The 21,403-nt window shown below is 42.0% G+C and overlaps 1 protein-coding gene across 3 annotated transcripts in view; it reads right to left on the bottom strand.

The window, feature by feature from the left end:
- LOC139594494 (BEN domain-containing protein 5-like) overlaps positions 1 to 21,403 on the bottom strand; it is an 885,873-nt gene that overhangs the window by 85,401 nt on the left and 779,069 nt on the right. For all 3 annotated transcript variants that reach the window (XM_071436695.1, XM_071436694.1, XM_071436692.1), the window contains one exon: positions 8,923 to 9,075. In XM_071436695.1, coding sequence (XP_071292796.1) covers positions 8,923 to 9,075 — 153 coding nt within the window. The remainder of the gene's footprint in view (positions 1 to 8,922; positions 9,076 to 21,403) is intronic.

The following is a 21,403-nucleotide window of genomic DNA, read 5'->3' on the forward strand; positions in this document are numbered from 1 at the left end:
GAGCGTTGGCTGGCAGGGCCTCCTCCCCAGTGTGGCCTCAGAGGGGACTGGGCCTGCTTCAGCACCTGAGCACCTCAGGCTGCACAAAAGGAGAAATTGGAGGCAAACACCAGTAAAACTGGATCCAATCTTGAGTAGAAGAAGGGATAACACAAAGGGATGAAATGTAAAGCAAGCTGTGTCCAGCCAGTGATGGATGGAAGCTTCATTCCACCCTTCACTGATGGCAGGACAAAGGGACCTTCTCATCCAGAACTTTTTTGGGGAATGAATCTTTGTCATCTTCTGAAATTGCTCAACACATTAAGAAGAAAGGAGCAAGGTATGACCACAGTGTAAGTCAGACATTGCCAGGTTCCCAACATGGGATCCAGGGTATGGACTGCACATCATTTCTGACCAATGCTAAGGTGTTTCCCCGACCCAGCAAGAATAGAAAAAAAAAAGTACAAAGCATTCAGAAGAATGCCAACCAGGCAGAAATCTGGTCACAGGCTTTGACAGAATGCAGAAGATAAAATTCTGGCATAGCAAGGTCCAGGGAGGTTCCTGAAATTTGAGAGAGATTTTTACCAGCTGTTCACATCTCCTGCAACACAACTGATTATGGATGTGCCTGTGGAAGGAAGTAGCAAACTGCATATATCTTCAAAAATCTGAGCTCTGGTGTGCACATGAATGATTCCCAGATGATCACTTCTCCTCACAAACAAAGTATCTACATGAAATTCAGAATAAAGAGATCTTCCCTAAAGTTTCTTATATATATAGACAATGTAGGTCCAGGAAGTGTTCTACAAAACATGTACAACTGCATGCTCAAAAATCATAAAATTATGTTAGGAATCTTTCCTGGAGAAAAGCAGAGACAAAAACACTAAGAAGATTAATAATTAGAGAATGATTTCATATTGCAACACACAATTAAAAATATGCTGGGTCAGCCTATGTCATTTCCATAGCTGTGTTTCACAGCTGAGCCTAACTACTCCTAAAACACCCCATTCCAAGCCCAGTAAATCTGCCACATTTTACTCATTCTACAGTTAAGAAATAAACACCACACCTACTGGGGTAAACTGGGATTATGCATAGAAGTTGTTTCATGTTCCTCAGTGACCACCACCAGCAATGGCTAGGTGTAATCAGGACTGATTTACAGCATCACCAGAGCTGCTGGCTGCTGATGCTGCTCTTATAGATGAAGAGAAAGGTTTTTTTTCCCAAAGCAGGTCTGACCTCTATGAGCCCTCAACTCAGTGCCAGGTGTGGCCAAAAAAAAAAAAAAAAAAAAAAAAAAAAAAAAAAAAAAGATAATAAAAAAGTTAGTGCTCTAGAAAGAAAGGAATGGCACACTTGTCATGAAGGAAGAATAGACATGCCATTGGGAAATGGACTGGAGCCCAGGCAGTGTCAAATCCATCTCAGAGAGCAGTTTTACAGTATCAGCTATAACTCACTCACTCTCATTTTCTAGAAGGCTTTATTGAAGTCTAAAAAAGTTTGAGAAAGGGCACAGAAATGCACTGGCCTTGGAATCTTTGCCACAGACAGAGCTGATTCCTGCCATGGAGTGTCCAGTTGTCACTGCTTTGACCCTGCCAAACTGTCCTACAAACAAAACTTAACCTCCTTACTTCTCTGGAAGCACTGAGCAAACGTCTCACTTCAAAAGCCAACTTAACTCTCTTAACTCTCTTCTAGATGGTAAAGTAGATGTGTTGGTGTGGTTTGGGGTTTTTTGGGTATTTGTTTTGGCAGTTTTTGTGATAGGCTATCATCAACTCCATGCCAGCTGGGTCTGGAGACTTGGAAATCATGGCATTTGGGAGGCTGCTACCAGGCAGGCTTCTTCCAATTTATTTAACAAGCTGCAGTCAGCATCAATCCCCAAAGCAGACAGCTGATCTGAAGGAGGGAGCAGGCAAAGAGGAAGGATTCTGGGAGCAGAGGTGTGATGGAATGGAACAGAGCTCAAAATTACTCCACAATTCATCTCACCTTGCAGCTTAGCTGTGTTTCTGATGCACATGAAGAAAACTTATTTCATCTCAAAACCAATTGTGACTACTGAAATCTGGGAAGAGGAGGTTTAGAAAAGTTCAGGATCCTTTCAAAGAGGAATTCCATTGTTTGAAGCTTTTCCAGGTCCCTTAGGAACCTTGGACTGATAATTCCTGGGGCTCACTCACTCTCACAGAAGGCTCTGCAGCTGACAGTATTTCCATAACTTCTGTGTACCTGGTAGGAAACACTGAGGTGGGCAGAAAAGTTTGGGTTTAGCTGGGGAATATTCTCTGACCTAGAGTTTGATTTGCAGAAGTCTGAGGAGACCTGGAACAGTTTTAGCTTCACCATGAATGTGAGAGCACCTAAAACTGAAACTTGAAGACCAAAGAACCTTGAGTCCCAAAAGATTTTTAATAATTCTCCTCCCTGTTTCTTTTTGCCTTCTTCAGTGGAAAGCAATCACCCTTTTTTAGAGGTAGCATCACTGTTGTAGGAGTGCCATGAACACAACACACCACATTCTCAGGCTTTAAAGTGCAATTCTCCTCAGAGAAATAACAGTTTAAAGGTACATTGTCACCACACACACATCTGCTCCCTGAGGGGCTTCATTATCCCTCTAATGTGCAGTGCAGGAATACCAGATCTTCCCCCCTCCCAAGTGTCCTTCAGTCATGCCTGCTTAAGTTTCCTGATAAAAACACATATTTGCATGGTCATTAGGAGAGAGGTTGGAAGGAAGGAGCTTTATAAGCTCTCAGTTTATGCCTCAAGACCAAAAGTACCAAATTAGTTCTTTTTTTTTTTAAAGATATTCTGCAGTTGGAAAAGAAACTGGCTCTCAGGCTTCAGGGTTTCAGCTGTTCACCTGTGAGAAGTACAATAGCTGCACTTTTTACTGCTCATTAATACCTGTGCTCTGCACCTTGAACCAGCAGCAGTGCAGGGGTTTTGGGCCTGCATTTCCCATTCCCCAGAATCCTTCCCCATGTGGCCCTAAACTGGTTGTTCTCCCAGCTCCCACCTCTCCCAGTGCTACAGATCTGAAGTTGTTTATTGAGTCTGCTGGGTTCAGCACAGCAGCTAACACGATGGAATCCAAATCACACCAGCAGCTCTCCTGAGGGACAGCTCCTTAAACAGCACCTGCAGGGTGGAGATGGCCTGAGACCTTCACAGAGCCAGGCAAGGGTTTTCCTACAGAGATGGGCAGCCCATCACAGCCTACCTGGAAAGAACAAGAGGAGGAAGCACATTCCATCCCATCCCCAAAGCAAACCTCAGGGTTCCTTGTAGCTGGATCTGCCATCCTGAACACGCACACCCCCAGAGTGTATATCCCAAAACATCCTTCCTCAGGTCCTCTCTGCTCCTCCTTTAGTGAGCCTGCATCTCCCCATCACCTCAAGTTCACTTAACCACAAGTGACAATGTCACATACTCAAACATTACCCTGTCACCCATTACCCAGAGTCAGGCTGGAACTTCTCTCCCTTCTAAGAGCCCTCCCAAGCTGTGACCAGTGATGCACACAGACAGGGGATCTGAAAATGTGTCAGGTTAATAATGAAGGAAAGGCCTGCTTTTCCCCCTGTGTTTTTTTTTTACTAACAGCAGCCTCTGCTTCTCAGAGCACCTCCTCCCCCAAACATGCCAATGGTGGCATTTCCTAGGCTAAGCTCTACAGAATAATCACACTGTTTAGAAAATAACTCAAGTCTCTGGAGTTCTCACTTTCTCCATTTGTCAGTAGAAAACGAGACATTTCCTCAAAATATACAATAAAATAGCCTCTAGCAATAGCCTGCAATGCTTCCCTTTACAATACTTTTATGAGCATGAGCGTGGTCTCCTGGGAGTGTTTTCATAATCATTTATACAAATGACAGAAAACTAGGACAATGAGAAGCAAAAAGGAAAATGCAGCCATCATGCACCCAGTTGCTTTGAGTAGTTTGCAGAAAAAGTGTTTTTCTCCATGGCAGAGTTCTCCTCACTTGCAGGCCTAAATCAGGGGACCACAACCTTCCTAAGGTGGGACAGGATGCTGCTTCCAGAGCAACCCAGTGCAGCTCATTGCTCACACTCCTTCTTGGCTCTCTCACTGGTCCAGGACAGTTCTCTGAGCTAGAGGTGTATTCTACATACATTAAAATACCATGTGGTTAAGAAGATAACACCCAAAAAGATATCCCGTCAGGGGGATGGGTGTCCAGTTCTTAACTACCTTCCTGTCCCTCCTTCACAGCACAGTTTGTCCCATCTGAGGGAATTTGTGGTGCTCTGCACGAGGGGCAGCTTGCAGGAGAACCCACAGCAGCTCCTTTCATTGCTGCTGCTCTGGGAAGCTGTCACCTGCTCCCAGCAGGTTGACATTAGGTAAGAGTAATGTTGGTCTTTGAAAATAAACCATGAAATTGCTATGAAAACTTGTTTCTTCTGTGTACATTCTAAATTTCTACCTGCGTGGGGATGGAGAAGGGGCTGTCGACTCCTATACGCACAAACAACAAGGCAAGGAGGTACTGAAAGAAAATCCATTTGTTCCAACACTTCCCCCACCCTCCTTTTCTTTTCAATACAAATTCAATCCTCTGTGTACAAGGAGGGGTGAACTGGTGCAGCACAACATAATGGAACATTTTTGTTTCACTGAGACTCTCCAAAAGGCAGAGTCCTTGTGAGACCAAAGCCTGTAACACTGAGAAGGACAGACTTTACACCAGAAACACATTTCCTGTCTTGGCTCACCCAGCCCCCAGAATAAATAAATAAATAAATAAATAAATAAATAAATAAATAAATAAATAAATTTATGGAGCAACACGTCCAAGAAGCAGCAAGCAGAAATGCATCCCAGAGGGGTGCTAAAGCATATAATAGCTGTATTTGTCTTCCTGGATATGCCTTGGTACAAGACAAAAAAAGGAGGCAGGATCATTTGTTGTGCTCAGGTTTTAAGAGATTTCTGAGTAGATCTGTTAAGCTTGCATGTTGTTAACAAAACCTACCTGAACACAGCAGCTTTTGCCTTTCTGGGAGAAGAGTCTTTTTTTTTTTTTACTAAAACAGCAGAGAGGCTCTTAGGAGGTGGTGATGCAAGTGAGTATGGATTTTACTTCAGGATAAATTCCAGGCAACTTTTCTACTGCTTCCTCTTCCTTGCTGAGCCATATACAAGCTGGGGTTCTTGTTATTTCAGAACAGATTATAGGGATTTGATAATTCAGTGTTCATATTACTGCCTCAAGCACTTGCACCACCACTGCCTTCAGAGGGAGGTGTCCAGCCAGGGTAAATCATAACAGCCCAGAGAAGCTGCCATAGGTAGAATGGAGGAGGTTTGCTGGAACAAACACATGTTCCCTAAGAAAGCTTGGATGGGGAGATGCTGTAAATATGAGAACAGCAGACCTGGAGTTTGTGGATCAAAGAAAGTCAGCAGAAGATATAAAGAGATCAAAATGTTTTTCTTTGTTGCTCTGTGGTTGAAATCCAAACTAAAAAAAACCAAAAACAACTGAACAAAACACCACCACAGAAAGTACTAGTGCAAATCATTCCATATCTGCATCTTCTCATATTGCTGAGACAATGATAGTCTCTAAAATATGTTTTAGGTGACAGTGTTATGGCATTGGAGCTAGCAACATGCTTCCCTAAAGGAAACTTGGTGGGTTGCTGTCTAGAGACTTCACTCTTGATTGTGAGCATGATATAAAACAGGGAACTGCTGACAAAGAAACAAGACTGGCACTTGGGACATCCAAGTTTTATTCTCCAATTTCTTCAAGAAAATTATTTCTCACCCACTTGTTATCTCTTTCTCAGAATGGTTGGAAGCTTTTAGGATTGTGCCTAACTTCCTCAGCAGTTACTCAGCATAATGGGACACCAAGTTTTTGTCAGGGTCTTTGGCTAACCCTAGCACATAAAGGTCAAGCAGTGTTTATAAGGAAGGTTCTCTGCTGTGAGGCTGAATACAAGAAAATTAAATGAGAACTCAAACGTATCCCAAGTGCCACCAGTTCACAGTCTAAAGGAAAAAAAAAAAAAAAGAAACCAAACAGACTGGATCAGGCCAAATACCTCTTGCTGGTCTTTATCCTTTAACTGAAAAGAAAAGCAATCTTTGCAAAGTGATAAAGCCACCCAAGAATGGCTGCAGTTGTTTCTTTTAAACGAACCAGAGAGAACAGATGGTCTCCCCTCATACTGTCACAGGGGTCAAACTTAGCCACCTCTAAGACTAGCAGGTTCTTGAAATGCTCAAATGCTCATGTCTGGTCCTTATGACTAATCCACTCTCCCAAACAAGAAAGGTCAAATGAAGAACATCCCTACAAAAACTGCAACTACTCCAAGCCATGGCTGATGTGTAATGCACTCAGACATGGTGTCAACAACTGCTCCTGAAACACAGTGAGTCAGCCTTTCAAAAGAGCATGCCAGCTTTCACTGTTAGAGCTTTCATATGGATTACATTTACTCTGCAGCGTTTAAAAATATCCTTCTTAAACATTGAAAATATAAAATGTTTTCCTTACAGATTTTGTCCCTTTTGCCCAGGCAGCTGCACAAGAATGTCTCACGTGTTTATTTGGGAGCAAAACATCCTAGCTCTTCTTCCACTTTCCTTTTCTCATGCTGACAGCTAAACCAAAGGAAGGCCTCTTTTTTCTGAAGTCATGTACAAATGAGGAATTTCTGGTCCCTTTCCCAACTTATGCCTCTGAACCACAGTCAGCCTTCCAGAGAGCTGTGGGGTCATGAGTTCTGCCCAACAGACAGGGCACAGAGGCACTGGGTGACTCTCCTTTGGTCCTATAACAGGCATGTGGGTACAAATCCCCTATCCATCCCCTACTTTAATCACCAACCTCCCTTGGATACTGTCATTTCAATAAAAAGGCCTATTGGAAATGACAGGTGAAGAAAGCAGCCCAGGCATGAAATGCACTCTAAAGTATATTAATAGAAGGTTGCCAGACGAAACGGTACAAGGCATTTGATCGCATCATCTCAGCCTTGTTGTTCATGCTCCTTTGCATCTGGCTGTGTGATTCCTGCCAGATTCTTGGCTGGAAGAGCAGAGGAGGATTTGCCTGCCTTCCCTAACCCATGCCGGGCTCAGCTGCAATCACGCAGAGCGCTGAAAGAAATCCCTTTGAGTTGGGATTCATTCCGAACATGTAAAACCCAAATGACTGCTTCTCCAAAGTGAATCCCATTTCACAGCAAGTAGGTTATTAGTGTGGAACTCCATACAAGTAGCCTGCATTCAAAAGCCCTCTGCATTATTAATAGAAGATGAGCTTTTGACATCAAAGGAGAACCATTATGTATGCTAAACGGTGGCAAAAATTGTACCCGCACTTCAAACCTTTTCAGCGCTTTGTCCCTTGTAAATCAATCAAGGTTGACAGATGCTTTAAGGAGAGTAATCTTTTCAATGATACTGTCAATGGATAACATAATGGAACATTGTCTCTGTGCTGTGTGAAGACATGGAGCTAGTCAATTATGGACAACACTTCATGCAGCCGCCAGTTTTCACTTGAAGTGCTGCTGTTGAAGTATTATAATCCCAACAAATGGCCACAGCAGCATACAATGTAAATGAGACCTCCTGAAGCTTTGGAAAATTCATTAGTAACAACAGTGGTCCATTCCCACACTTTCAAACACCAGCCTGGTAATGTTAACGATGCACTTCCCCCCTTCCCTTTGAGCAGGCAGTAGGGCATATTTACATACACCCTTTTAAACCTTCAGCACATGTTCCCCCCCCATTTTGGATTCCTTTCCTCTCTTCACCTGATATTTTCAACGAGTCACATAACCCACATGGCTGGAGGCTGGAAACAAGAAAACAGACCTTCCTACTTGGGGACACGTTTTCACTTCACACATGCCAGACACTTCATGGCTGTCCCTTTTTCCAACACTTCTGTCTGCTCAGCTGCCCTGGGAAGAATGGCCTGGAGGGATGTCAGGGGAAGAGCTTCCAGCCTCAATGCACCCAGTGCCAGTAGCACCTGGGTGGAACTCTGCTCGAGAGTCAAAAGGGAGAGACTGTGCTGTTTATTTAGCTATTGGCTTCTATTTCCTACATCATCTTCTCAAGGATTTTCCCTTTGTCAAGCAAGGCTTGTGCTAAGAGGAACACTTAATCTCCCACAGTAGCAGAGAGAAATCCCACACTTGAGCACAGAATCTCTAAACTCCTATCAACTGCAGATTTTCATTGCTATGATCTGTGAATGCCCCTCACCCCTAATGTGTTTTTGAAACAACCAGGTGCACACCAGAAATTCAATCACTGAGGGTAAGAACAAGCTGTTCCTTGAACCCAACTTCCCCTTTCCCACTCTCCAAGCTGTAAGTATTGGGCAATTGAAAATCCTCTTGCAGAACAGTTTTCTATGGTAATATCATAGAATTTCAAAATTATACATTCCCTTTGCCACAACTTTCAACAGATGTTATCTAACCTTTTCTTTCAAGCTACGTAATTTTATTTCTATTTGCTAGCATATTATTATTTAGAGTATACAAGTAAAATCTTTGACAAATTAATATAAGCATTGGAACAATAAAGTTGACCCATTTGATCAAAAGACAAAAGATCTGACATGGTGTGCCAGTAATTCAGAACCAAAGGTTATTAAACAGAAGATGAGAGACCTGCTTTTGTTCATGTGTCTGATGACATATATAAGATCACAACCTACCACTGCTGGATAAAGTCAGTTTAAGAGGGAAGATGGTAGCTAATAATAAAAATTTTAAGTAGGATTTTATTCATACTGAAATAAAATTCACTCAATCAAATAAAGCCAGAGATTTATCATAAAGGCCAAAAAAAAAAAAGAAAAACTAGGAAAAGATAATTAAGAAACACTGACTTACATAAGAAAAGTCTTCAGCATTCTGACAGAGTAGCTTGGGAAAAACAGCCTGTCTCTGAAATCTTTCCTCATCCTCAAAGATGTTCCCATACATGAAGCCATTCATCATGGTGGAGTGGGCATGGATGTCGATATAGAACTCCAGGTTAATCTTCTGTTGAGGGAAAACAACAACAGCAAAACATTCAGCACGAGATAAATCATAACTGAGTTATGCAGGTGAAGCCTCCCATAAATCCAGTTCTGCCATTCTTGAGCCCATCCATGGTGCCAGCAGCAGGGAGCCACACTGAAGATCTCATTGTGATGCACACAACCTTCCTGCCTCTCTGTGGGGGCATGTGAAATACAACAAAGGACCATGACAGACATTTCTTTACCTTTTTTGAGGGTATTGGAACATTCTGCACAGGACATTGTGCAAAAAACCATAATTCATTGTGATACAGGGCTTACTGCCAGTGATAAAAATATGCACCTTCCAGTTCTAGAGCACCATTACTTGGGCATAGCTTTGCCATCTCTGCACAGTTCTGCATTGAATTACACAGATGTTCCCTTCTGCCAGGTGAAACAGGCTCAAAATTGTGTAAAAAAGACTCCAGTATTTCCTGTGCAGTTTAGTTCTTGTGTATAAGGAGAAAATACTGCAAATATTTTGTCTTCCTCTCCTTTCTAGCAGTAACTCAACAGAAAAACTCTCCAAAGCAATTGCCTGGAATACCCCTCTGCTTGTGCAGGATTCTGCACCAATTCTTGCTTTAAAAGAAGACAGCAGGACCCTCTAGCACAGAAGTGCCTGCTCTGCCCACACCCTTCCCATGGCACCAGTGGGAAAGAGGGAATGTTCACCTGGATCCCTCCATACAGTGCCATCAGCAGCACTGTCCAGCACTAAAGAGTGATACCAGAGTAGATGCCACTGAATAACCACGATTCCCCAAATTCTTACAACTTCTGGACCTGAACAGAAGCCCATCCCTGTCACCTGGCCAGCATGGGGCCACTGGGGCTGTCCTGATGCCTAGATCTCACATGTCCCTGCCTCAACAAAGGGATGGAGGAGAGCTCTGCTGGCAGCATGGTGCTCATGAAGCTTCTCCCTGTACTGAAATACATCAGGGAGCTCTGCAGCCCCAGGTCTCTCCTGCACACCAAGTTTGCTGGAGAACACTGAGCTTTGGGACACCCCAGTGTGACAGGAAGGCAGGTTGGGTTGGGCCGTTCATGTGACAGCAGTGCCAGCTCTTCTAGAGCCTCTGATGGGGGGAGAGCATCATTTGGTATGTGACACTAATATAATACAGATTTACTTTCCCCCTGGCAGAAAACCAGTGTATAATACACAGCAACTGTTTGGTTTAATTAAACAACCTAGAGAGAGTAATAATGCATCTTATTAAGCCTCTGCTATATTAAAATGTTAGCTAATGCAATATCAATATCTGACCATGCTTCATAGGAAAGGGAACATTTGCTTGTGTTTGACTCTAATACAATAAATTGTTTGCTCCTGCCAAAACATTCTGCTGTGCTATAGAGGACCAGCCCTGCAATAAAGCACACATCTGCTATTTGGAGATACAGCACTGAGCAGAAAGATTAGCATTGACAGGATGAAACACCACACAGGATTTTCTTCCTCTCCAAGCATACAGAAATTAAAAACCAAGATTAAGTAATACTATTTTCATGAGATAATTTCCCCATCACAAACAGAATTTGATGAGATCAGATGCACACTGGCATATCACCATAAAACAGAACATCTTGTAGAGTCTCAAAACAGTGATTTGATGAAGTGAGCAGATAATCTAGTTAAACTGGGTGTTTGTAAAGCATGAATGTCCTTCACACAGAAGTCAGTGACCTAAGTCATACTCATTCTAGAACAACCAGACAGAATTCTTTATAGGAACATAGTTACTAACATAAAATAATCGAGAAGCACAGTGAGAAATATAACAATAGACTAGAATAATTTGTGAGTTAAGAGAAATAAAATTGCTGGTGTAAACTGCAGGATTTGTGGTATGTCATGGTGTACTTATTCATTCACAGTTTTCAAGTTGTTTCCAAAAGAAGGTGGCCACAAACAGAGATGCAGAGGCACAGATTACTAAGATAATTTTCCACAGGCTATCCAGCAAGAAATTCACCTGCAGAACACGACTTGAGCCTCAGCTTAGTATTCAATTATCAAGTTATCCAGTCTAACACAGTGTCACTGGAGTATTTTCTAAACTCTCCCAGGACCTTCACTCAAAAAAATTGTTGGTAGAAATGTCACAGAGAATATTAGAAAGTCTCCTGGTGTGCTGAAATTTCCTTGAAGATCTTTTTTGTTCACCAAAACCATTTTCAAATAATCTGGTTGCAATGGTTATTTGTGAGGGAACGGTGTCCTTCACAGATGTCCCCTTCACCTACAGTTTAAGCTTCTAGATCCCTTATTTGGAAGCTGTGCCATTAAACAGGTAGCTCATCACCCAAACAAGGGTTCAAAAACATTTTTCAAGTCATCCATTTCAAGTTAATTAAAAAGTAATTTCTTAAGTTAGCCCACAATGACTATTCAACTGGAGTATTTTTTTTTCTAGTTTTTGTTCCTTAGCCTCCAACTGAACATATAGAAATCTCTATTTCACATAATCCTGTGCACTAAATTTAGTCCAAACTTGCAACTGCCCATCCTATTCAGCATGTTTTTAAACATTGCTAGAGTAATTGCCAGTTAGATGTACTACTTCCAGACACTGCTGTGTGTGAGCAGAACAGCATTTCAGTGGTTCACATTTCTTCTCCTCACATTCATTACTTTATCAAAGGGAAACATGTTCAGCATTCTCCATTACAGAGCAAAATAATTCAGTGCATTGTTGGTATAACACATGAGTTTCTAATGGAAAAAGTCCTTTTATTCCCAGACACAAAGTTATTGCAGCCTTAAAATGGACAATAACAGCCACTGGGACATTAAAAGTTTGCCACCTCATGCCTCAAGTGGTAAACCAAGCAGCAGACAATTTGTTGGCACTAAAGCTTCACAAGAATTGTGCTATGCTCCTGAACAACAATGATATTTCTTCTTCCTCTTCAGAGTCATAGATATTCATAGGTGCTTTACATGTAGGAACTGTTTCCCCCACTGCCACACAGCAAATTTAGGCAGGGGAATAAAGTTTTATATTTCAGTTGAGGTTCTCTGGAAGATTTTGACATAATTACTAATCTCCAGCAATTCAGGTAGGATCACAGAATTAACATTTTATGGAATATATAATGTCACCTACTGATGGCAATTTCAGCAAAGTCAGCAGAGAGGTGACCTCCTGAATTGTTGCTCTTGGAGATAGGAGAACTTTAGTGGGAGAATGAAGTAAATAAATACATGTTTGCATTTACATGAGCCCATGCAAACACGCTTAACCCACTGCTCTCTGCTGCCATACCCCAGGGGTACCTGCCAATATCCACACACCACAACCCACCCCATCAGGGCTTCTCTTGCTGCAGCACCTGCAAGGGAGAGGGGGAATAAATTCAGACATGGTTCAAAGTCTCACGTTCACATTTTCTTTATGCAGAAAATAATGAATAACTAGGCTCAAATGGCTCTGGATGCCACAGCTGCCTTCTGAGAGACTTACCAGTTACATCCTACAATATGATATTAAACTCATCATTTTCTGCTTTAGAGGTAGAATGCAAAATGATTCAGATGCCTTATAAAAGTCATCATGCAATTTAATTCTCTCAAGTGTCTTTTCTTTGTGCTTACAAGCAATGGCAGAGTTTTCCTCTCTCACACTGTTTCTTAAGTAAAGCTGTAATTACCTGGATGACCCAGGTTACAGAGCTCCAGAAAACAAAGGCAGACTTGGTCTTTCTTTTCTCTGAGTCTCAAAAGAGAAATCACTTACTAGACTGACAGAGACCATGACTGAACCCCACTTCTTTGGAAAGAAAATATTCTCTCCCTTTAAAAGAATGGTTTTTATCTCTTCTTGCCACTTACCATATAAACCTAGCATAAATTAACAAGCAAACGAATTTCTGCTCCAAAGTTCATTTGAATCCCTACTGTTGTGACATGCATTTTCCTGCTGAGTCAGTCTGAAGATTCTGTCAGCTTCAGAAATGTACATATAAATTAGAGGGTGGTGAAAATGAAAGAAATCATGAATTAAGAAAAAGAACTATCATTGTCAAGAGAGGAAATAGTTAAAGTAGTATAGAAGCTAGTTCATGATGGCACAGAAAGTTTTGAGAAAATATATCCTCACTTGTCTGCATTTTTATTTCCTTCACTGAATGCCTTTTGGAAGGTCAGTAATTAAAGAGTGAAAGGAAAGAACTATGTTAATAGCCAGTGCTGATGTGACCAAACTTAGACTTTGAAGAGTGCAATTATGAGTCTTAAGAAAACAGAGGTTTAATAAATAAATAAATAGAAGTCAGTAAATGCTGTAATAAAAGGATAAATGTGCATTGAGCCCAGAACATGAGCCACTAGAGAGACAAGTGATGCAGGAAGAAGCCAGCCCTGTCCACCAGCTGTCACTTCAATATGGATTTTATTAATTCTTGGGCATAGCAATTGGTTTAGAGAGAGAGGCATCCAAAATCCTTCTCCACTCCAATATTTCATATAGGGGATGGGATAAACTCCTTGCAATGTTTTATACAAGCTACTAAAACCATGGACCGTCATTTGTTGCAAAGAAGGGAGCAGCCTCCAGGCAGAATTTGTGCTCTTGCTACTAAACCACTGTTTGGAGTAAATGGACATTCAACAGCTGGCTCAGCAGATGGAGTTTGACCCTTTTCATTCAGAAATTCCCAGCAGAATAGCTCCTTTGATGCTGCCTCAGGTATCTCTCCAAAGCAAAATTCCTCAAAAGAATCCCTTTAAAAGAAAATTTTGCATGTGTCTCTAAGACATCCCTTTTGACATAAGCACATTGTTACCTCAGGATTAGCTATTTTGGCAATGCTTACAGTGGTGACACCAGAAAACACAGCGTGCTCCTAAGGAAAATGAAGGAAAACTGAGCATTCAGCATCACATGGCCAGCAGTCCACATTCAGCTACAAAGCAGCATTTCTTCCCCTTTCAGCCCAACTGAATCGTGCCCAGTGCTTTGAATTGCTCCTTGGAGATGTGAGACACTTGTCTCCTTCTGGCTTTCCAAGGGAGCATGAGGTGGGGTTCAAACTGCCTGGATATGGTACACACATTTTCAAGCTTGAAATGCCTGCATTTGGATGCCTGGTAAGATGGATTTTAACCAAATTACTTTTCTTAGCTCTACCTTCTCCCCATATTTCCCCTCCCACCCCAAAAAACATTAAATTCTTCCACATTTTCCTCTGCTAACCTTTGACAAGTTAGTCCTATGGAATCATTCTCAGTTTTTTCAGACAATGCAAGCCACAGCTTATCAGAGGCACTATTTCAGATTAATACCACTCCCCTTTTGTAACCATAGGGACAACATCTTTCTCCTTCCATTCATCATCTCACGGACCACCTGCTCATTCACCTCTGTAAACACCATGGCAACAACAGCAATTATTTACACAAGAAATTAATAGTTGGAAAGGGAGTTGCTATTTTTAACAACCTTAAGAAAAAATGGTTTCCTCATCTTGCTTCCAGAGAAAGGAACATGCCAGTTTAGAGCCACTCTTGTTCTCACTGGTGTGAAACACAAAAGACAATTTTGCTTTTTCTGTAGACACCTTTAGAGTCTGACAATGTCTTTTAAAGTGTCCCTGCAGAAGCAGCTTGCCAACACTGATGTGCCACTAACTCTGCATGACCTTCCAGCAACTCTTCATAACACTTCAAGCATTTTTTTCAGAACATTTCAATGACATTCCAGGAGCTGTTTTCTCTCAGAATGAACCACTCCAACCCAATTGCTATTCATAAGTTACTATTTACCAACCCTGTTTCGTGGCAAATAATGATAAATAATGATACCTCTTGATGGTAGGGGTTACCTGGCATGACTCCCTAGAGGCTCAAAGTGGATGGAGAAGAGACTTCTGTTTGTCTATGGTTCAGCAAAAGGATGGAAGCCCATCAGTACTGCTTTCCTGCCTGCCTGAAAAAGTAAGGGATGCTTTTATCCACAGAAGAGCAGGAACCTGAACCCTACTCTGGTGTGCCCATCAGTCGCCCCAAAAGGAGCTAAACTCAGAGTGCTGGCCTCAGAGTGGGAGGTCAGCAACATGCATATTCTCATCCTGGCTTGTTATCTGCTCGCTTCTCTCACCTGCCAGTGCAGATAACAACACCTCCTGAGGATTAGCTGACGTTTGGAAAGCACTTTGAAGATATAAAGCATCACAGTGTGTGCGAGTGAAGTGTTAATTCCTCTGCGGGGCCGGTTCGCTCTGACCCCTCTGCAGAGACGTCCAGTTAATGTCAGCTCTGGCAGGTTTTGCATTCAGGCACCTGTCCACCAGCCCCTGGACTGCAGCCAGCAATTCACACAGGACACACAAGAGCCGTCAGATGGCAGCAACATTTGGTCATGACAGGCCTGAATTGGATTTGAAAGGGTGACCTGGAGGTGAAAGGCTCTATCAAGAAGCCACTGCTGTTCAAATGCATATTAAATTAGAGAGGCTCCAAAGAGACAGTGTTAAGACCCAGATCAAGTTTAGGCAAGACTTTTGGCTCGGCTGTATGGACAATTCTTGTATAATTTTTACCCTAAATGATTATGACCAGAAAATATACTGTTATGGATTTAGGGTCTGACCTCAAGCCAAAACTAGAAGTGTGAGTCTGAAGAAGGACAGTGCTTGCTCTGTCTCCTCCTTCCTCTCTCTCTCATATGAAGCAAATGTGCACATACACTCAGCACCATTGTTTTTTGACCTTCACAATTTCTGAATTATTAATCCTTGCCTGAATTATTAGGAAAAAAAAAAAAAAGCAGTGGGACTGAACAGGGTCTTGGGGCATTACCTCACCCCAAATTTTGCTGGTTTTACTGGGCTCTGCCCATCTCTGCCCACTTGTGTGTCACCAGCAGATGACCCACAGAACAATTTAGAAATTAGAATTAGAAACAGAACAATCAGAAAATGCTTTAGAAATTCTACCTTGCTCACTCCTCTGCTACTGAACAGCATTGGCTCTACAGAAAAAGGGCTCTTCAGAAAAGAAAAGTGGCAAAAGAATCAAGAGCTTTTTAGAAGAGGGAAGAAATCCTACTATAAAAGAGAATAAAAGAGAGAATAAAAGAAAGCAAGCAAGAGGGAAAGAGAGAGTAAAGAAAAGGCAGAGAGAAGATGAGGCAGTAACTGTTACTTATTCTCTTATAATTAAAGCAAGAAAATTAGGTTATGAAACAGAAATATCTAAATGACCATGTTTTCACTGGATAATTAAATTTAGCTCTGGTCTGGTTGTGAAGGTTCTCCCAGCTGAAATGCTCCCAGTGGCTGTGCTGAAGGTTTTAGCATGCCTTGGTGCTGTTCCTTAGACAGCAACTTGCTTGCTGTGTGACAATACACAAGCCATTTAATATCTTCAGGCATCATTAATTGCTGTTTATACGCCTGCAACTATATTAAGGTCAAGAATTCCTGTTCAACTATTCACTTCATAGCAGTATTAATAGCTTTGTGTTTTACCACTAACTTTTAATTATACCTCTGCAGAACCCTCGAACCAAGGAGCACAGACTTTACAAGTACATAAATAAGGCCCAAAGACATTGCCTGCTTCTCCTCTAATTACAAAGGCAAAGAGTAGTAGACTAAAAACAATGGCTAGGAGTTATGGCTCCCTGTCCCCTAATTTCCTAGGAACTCTTGCAGTTGGACAAATTGTGTGTAGGCAAATCAAGCTCTTTAACTACCAGTTTCTCTATAGTCTCTCAAATAATATATATCATTATTCACTATTTCTTACTAAATAAGTAGCAGCTGGCAGAATATAAAGTCATCAGGCAGAAGACCAAAGGCAAACAAAATGAAGTGTTTTTTAAATTAGCTTATACTGCAGCACTCACTGCCACCAGATTTTGGCCAAAACACAGGTGAACAGAAAGATCAATTAGATAAATTCAAAGAAAAATTATGTTATTACACTCCAAGCAGTGAAGACAACTCCTTGAACATTAAATCCCAAATTACACATTATCAGTAGCCTTGCTCTCTTTTTAGTTTACCCCTTAGTATCTGCAATAAAATTCTGAGCCAAATAGACCTTGGGTTTGATGCAGCATCACTGTCTTATTTTCCAATTACACCTTAATTTATGCTGCAGAATGAGACTTCTGTAGTTCTTAAAAAGGTAAAGTGTTGATTGGTGGTGAAAAGTATGTGCATTTCTACACATACATTTACATTTAGTTTAAACTAAATCTCTAAAACGAGATTAGACAAATGACTCTAAGCTAGATCCCGATCTATGTAAAGCTTTCAGCTCGACAAACCCTAAAACAATGACAACTATAAGTAGACATCAAAGGTAAAGGTCCATTTTACAGATGGAAAATATTTTAGAGGCCCCCAGATTTTCCCACCTATCCAGGAAACTGGATTAGTTGGACTTTGTAGAGGATCTGTAAGGGTTGCTTTTATTTTACATAGATTTGTGTGGAATACGAAGCAAAAAGCCATACCTGGATGGGAACTGCAAACCTGCTCAGCCAGATGGGAGGAAACAGCACTGCCTGTGTCATTCAGAGGTTGGGTGGGCCTCCATTTGCTTGAGAAGACAAGAGGGCTGTGCATGGGCGTTGTGCACATGCTTTACCAGGGCACTGGCAGCTGAAAGCCAAACCAGCTCTTTCTGCTCGCCCTCCTGGCCCAGCCTGGCCACAGGCAGGAACTGTCCATGGTGATGATTCTGACTCTGCTCCCTGGCAGGCTGAGCCTTTCTGCTCCTTCCTCATGCTCAGGGTGAGCAGCCAGCACATCGAGGAAGAGATAAAAGTGAAAGCTGATAAACAGGAACACAAGGACACCAAAAGAGATTAGGGACTCTACAGCAGACATAAATGCTGAGGGGAGGGACAGCATGCAAATACCAAACAGAACTGACCCTAGTGCTGTCATGCTCACCCATGATTCATCCACAATGGGAAGAACAGGTTTTCTTGGCTTTGTCCTACTCAGAGACAGCTGAGCATAACATTTTGTACCAAACTGTGGGATGTTTTCTCTGAGCTTTACATCTAGCAGTATTTATGGTCTGCACAGTGCTATAAAAGCTAAAATGTAATGCACATTTTGGAAGGGCCTGCCACTACAACTGAAAGCACAACATATCATGCCTTTCCCAGGGCATTTTGTCAGCATCAGTTGTATATGAAACTTTTTTCTCCAAAATTCCCCTATTCCTACTTGGCCAAGAGGTGTTCTGGGCTGCATCAGGCCAGCAGTCAAGGGAGGTGGTTCTTCCCCTGTACCCTGCTCTTGACACCTCACCTGGAGTGCTCTGTACAGTTCTGGGGCCCCCAGTATAAAAATGACACGGAACTGCTGGACCAGGTCCAGAGGAGACCATGAAGATGCTCAGAGAGATGGAGTAGCTCTCATGAAGACAGGCTGAGAGAGCTGGGGTTGCTTAGCCTGGAGAAGGAAAGTTCTTCTCCAGGGAAGTATAAGTCCTCCTGCAGAGAGGACTTAGAGCACCTTCCAGTACCTCCCTAGGGTGACAAGAAAGCTGGAGAGGGACTTTTGACAAGGACATGTAGTGCAGGGACAAGGGAGAATGGCTCAGACTTAGAGGGCAGGTTTTGATTAGATACCAGATAATTGGGTTTTGATTAGATACTGGATAAAAATTATTTACTGTTAGGGTAGTGAGGCCCTGGCGCAGGTTGCCCAGAGATGCTGTGGATGCCCCATCCCTGGGAGTGTCCAAGACCAGGCTGGATGGGGCCCTGAGCAACCTGGTGCAGTGGAAGGTGTCCCTGCCCATGGCAGGGTACAGGAACAAGGTGATTTTTAAGGTTCCTTTCAACCCAAAGCATTCTGTGGTTCTGTGGTGTTACTGCAGGCAATAATGCCACCTTGTGCTCCTCCTCTCAGACCAAACAGCAGGACTGTGACTATAAATAAAGTCACAACATCTCAAAGACAATGTCTCCCCTGCAAGCACATCCTGGGGACTACTATTTTTTATTATTTCAAACAGAAAGAATATTCAGTTCTTGCAGAAGATGAGGGGACTCAAGATTCAGCACAGTGCTCTAGAAAATAAGTGGCAATCTCAAGAGGACCCACCAGGGCATACCTAACAAAGGATTGGGAGGACTAAGAAGAATATTTCCCACCCTAGACAGCAGCAGCTGACCCACAAGATCAATGGTTGACTTAGAGATTTAGGCAGTTTCTGCATGCTTTTTCCTCTCTATATGTATATATTCAACTTTATAAGGATGCCAGTGAGTAAAAATGCATCTTTAAGTACAAATATTTTGAACTTGTTTTCATCCTCCTCCTCTGTATCTGTTACAGCTGCCTGTAATGGACTACAAAGCAATTTTCTCTGAAATGTAAATAAATCAGACCAACATTTAATCCTTGCTCTCTTAAACTTTGCATCATCCCTGATGGTTTTCAGGTTGAGCATGGTGAACAAAAATATTGTGATTTAACCCTCTCAGGCAGATAAACCCCACAGAGCCACTCACTCCCTCTGCAGTGGACTGGAGAGGAGAACCAGGAGGATAAAAGTGAGAAAACAAGGTTTGCTCTCCTATTCCAACCACAGACCACACAGCAAGGCAGAAACCAACTCCACTCCAAGCAGCAAAGTCTTGCACAAAACTTTGGCAGACAACTCGTGGGCAAAGCAAACTTTTGGTGAACTTGCTGTGTTTTTCCATAGTTTCCCCGACAGTTTCCTCCCCTCCACACTCCCACACACCACACTGAGAGCTGCAGAAAGTCCAGAGCTGTACTTTAACTTTGGATTTCTCAGAAGGAAGGAGGTTGCTGCTATCTCTGATGGTTGGAACCTGATCCTGTCATCATTAAATTTCACAGAGACTCTTCATTTGCTGAATATTGGTCTGTAATAAGAAGCAGGAAGGATAGGCATTTTTATAGCAACTACCTGCCAACAGATTTCAATTCTTTATCCCTTCAAAATCCCACATCTGTCCATGTCTCCAGGCACTAGTGGAAGAAGCTCTGCATTAGTTATTTTTATTATCAACATAAAAATCTTTCCATTTATTTATTTATTAAGGAGAAAAAAACAGCTATCTACAAAACTCAGTTCATTTTGTCCTTAGGCAGACATTTAAAGCTGTCTGCCAATGTCTTTTCTTAATAAAAAAATAAGCTAAAGTCTTTATTACACACTGTGTAACAAAATATGACCAGCTACATTCACCCAGCTGAGACATGCACCATCCATCTATCAGAAAGGATTGCTGTCACTGGAAGAGGAAACATCTGCTAAAGGAGGTGTTATCTACCCTATACCTGAACCTGGCCACTGATGGTGCACCAGCCAGACCCCCAAAAAACCCCACTTTGAGGCTGGGTCTTTGCTTTTGCCTCTTGGACAGTGATATGAGTATTTTTCTGTGATATATGTATTTTTCACATGAAGGCTGAAAAACACAACCCAAACTACTTCTGTACTTTGCACAAATGCCCCTTGGACCCTCATGTGAGGACATGGTGGGTGATGAATCTTCTGCCCAAATTTTTGTGGCCTATATCGTAGGGATATATCCCCATATCCCTGAAAAGCAGGAAGGATTTTGAGCCCTGGCTGGAATATGTGGCAGAGCTGCTGCCTGCTCTCTTTCTAGGCTAGTGACTGGCATGTTAAACCCAAACAACACATCTTAGACTGACACAAGATGAAGCACATTAGGCAGATGGCATGTTTTTTCTGCACAAGCCAGTGCCAGAGTATTTCCTCCTAATGATCTTCTGTTCTTGTTCTCACAGCAAAATTAGTTTTAAAGCAAAGAGAAACAACAAAAAAAGAAGTAGTATGTAGCATGATGAGAGCAAAGATTACTCTGTGGGAAAAATATCAACAAGAGCAGGGTTTTGTTCTTTCAATTCCATGGCTTTTATTTATATATATATATTGTTTATAAAAACAAACACCCTATTTTGTCAGACTTGAAAAGTCAAAATTTACATTTAAATGGAGACATTTAGCTGGGTTTTTTTTCCTCTCTCTCATCTCTTGAATGCAGAGTACAAAAGATTAAAAACTCTCAATTTTCCTAAATGGACGGATAACAGGTGAACTTTGCATTCTGAGAGCTATTCATTTAGTGAACAATGTTCAACTCAGCAAAAGACCAAAGCCCAGCTGATCAAGGGGAAAAGAGCACTGGCTACTAGGCCTGACACAGATTTGCTCAACAGCTGAGACCAGGAGAAGCTGTGATCCCATTGTGTCCTGTTCCCAAGGGGGAAATTATGCCATGTACAGCAACACCTACATTTCCAGATGTACAGTGGATCACTAT

Source organism: Agelaius tricolor, unplaced genomic scaffold (assembly GCF_023055355.1).
Source record: "Agelaius tricolor isolate 1412-34295 unplaced genomic scaffold, bAgeTri1.0.p SCAF_11, whole genome shotgun sequence".
NCBI classification, from domain to species: domain Eukaryota; kingdom Metazoa; phylum Chordata; class Aves; order Passeriformes; family Icteridae; genus Agelaius; species Agelaius tricolor.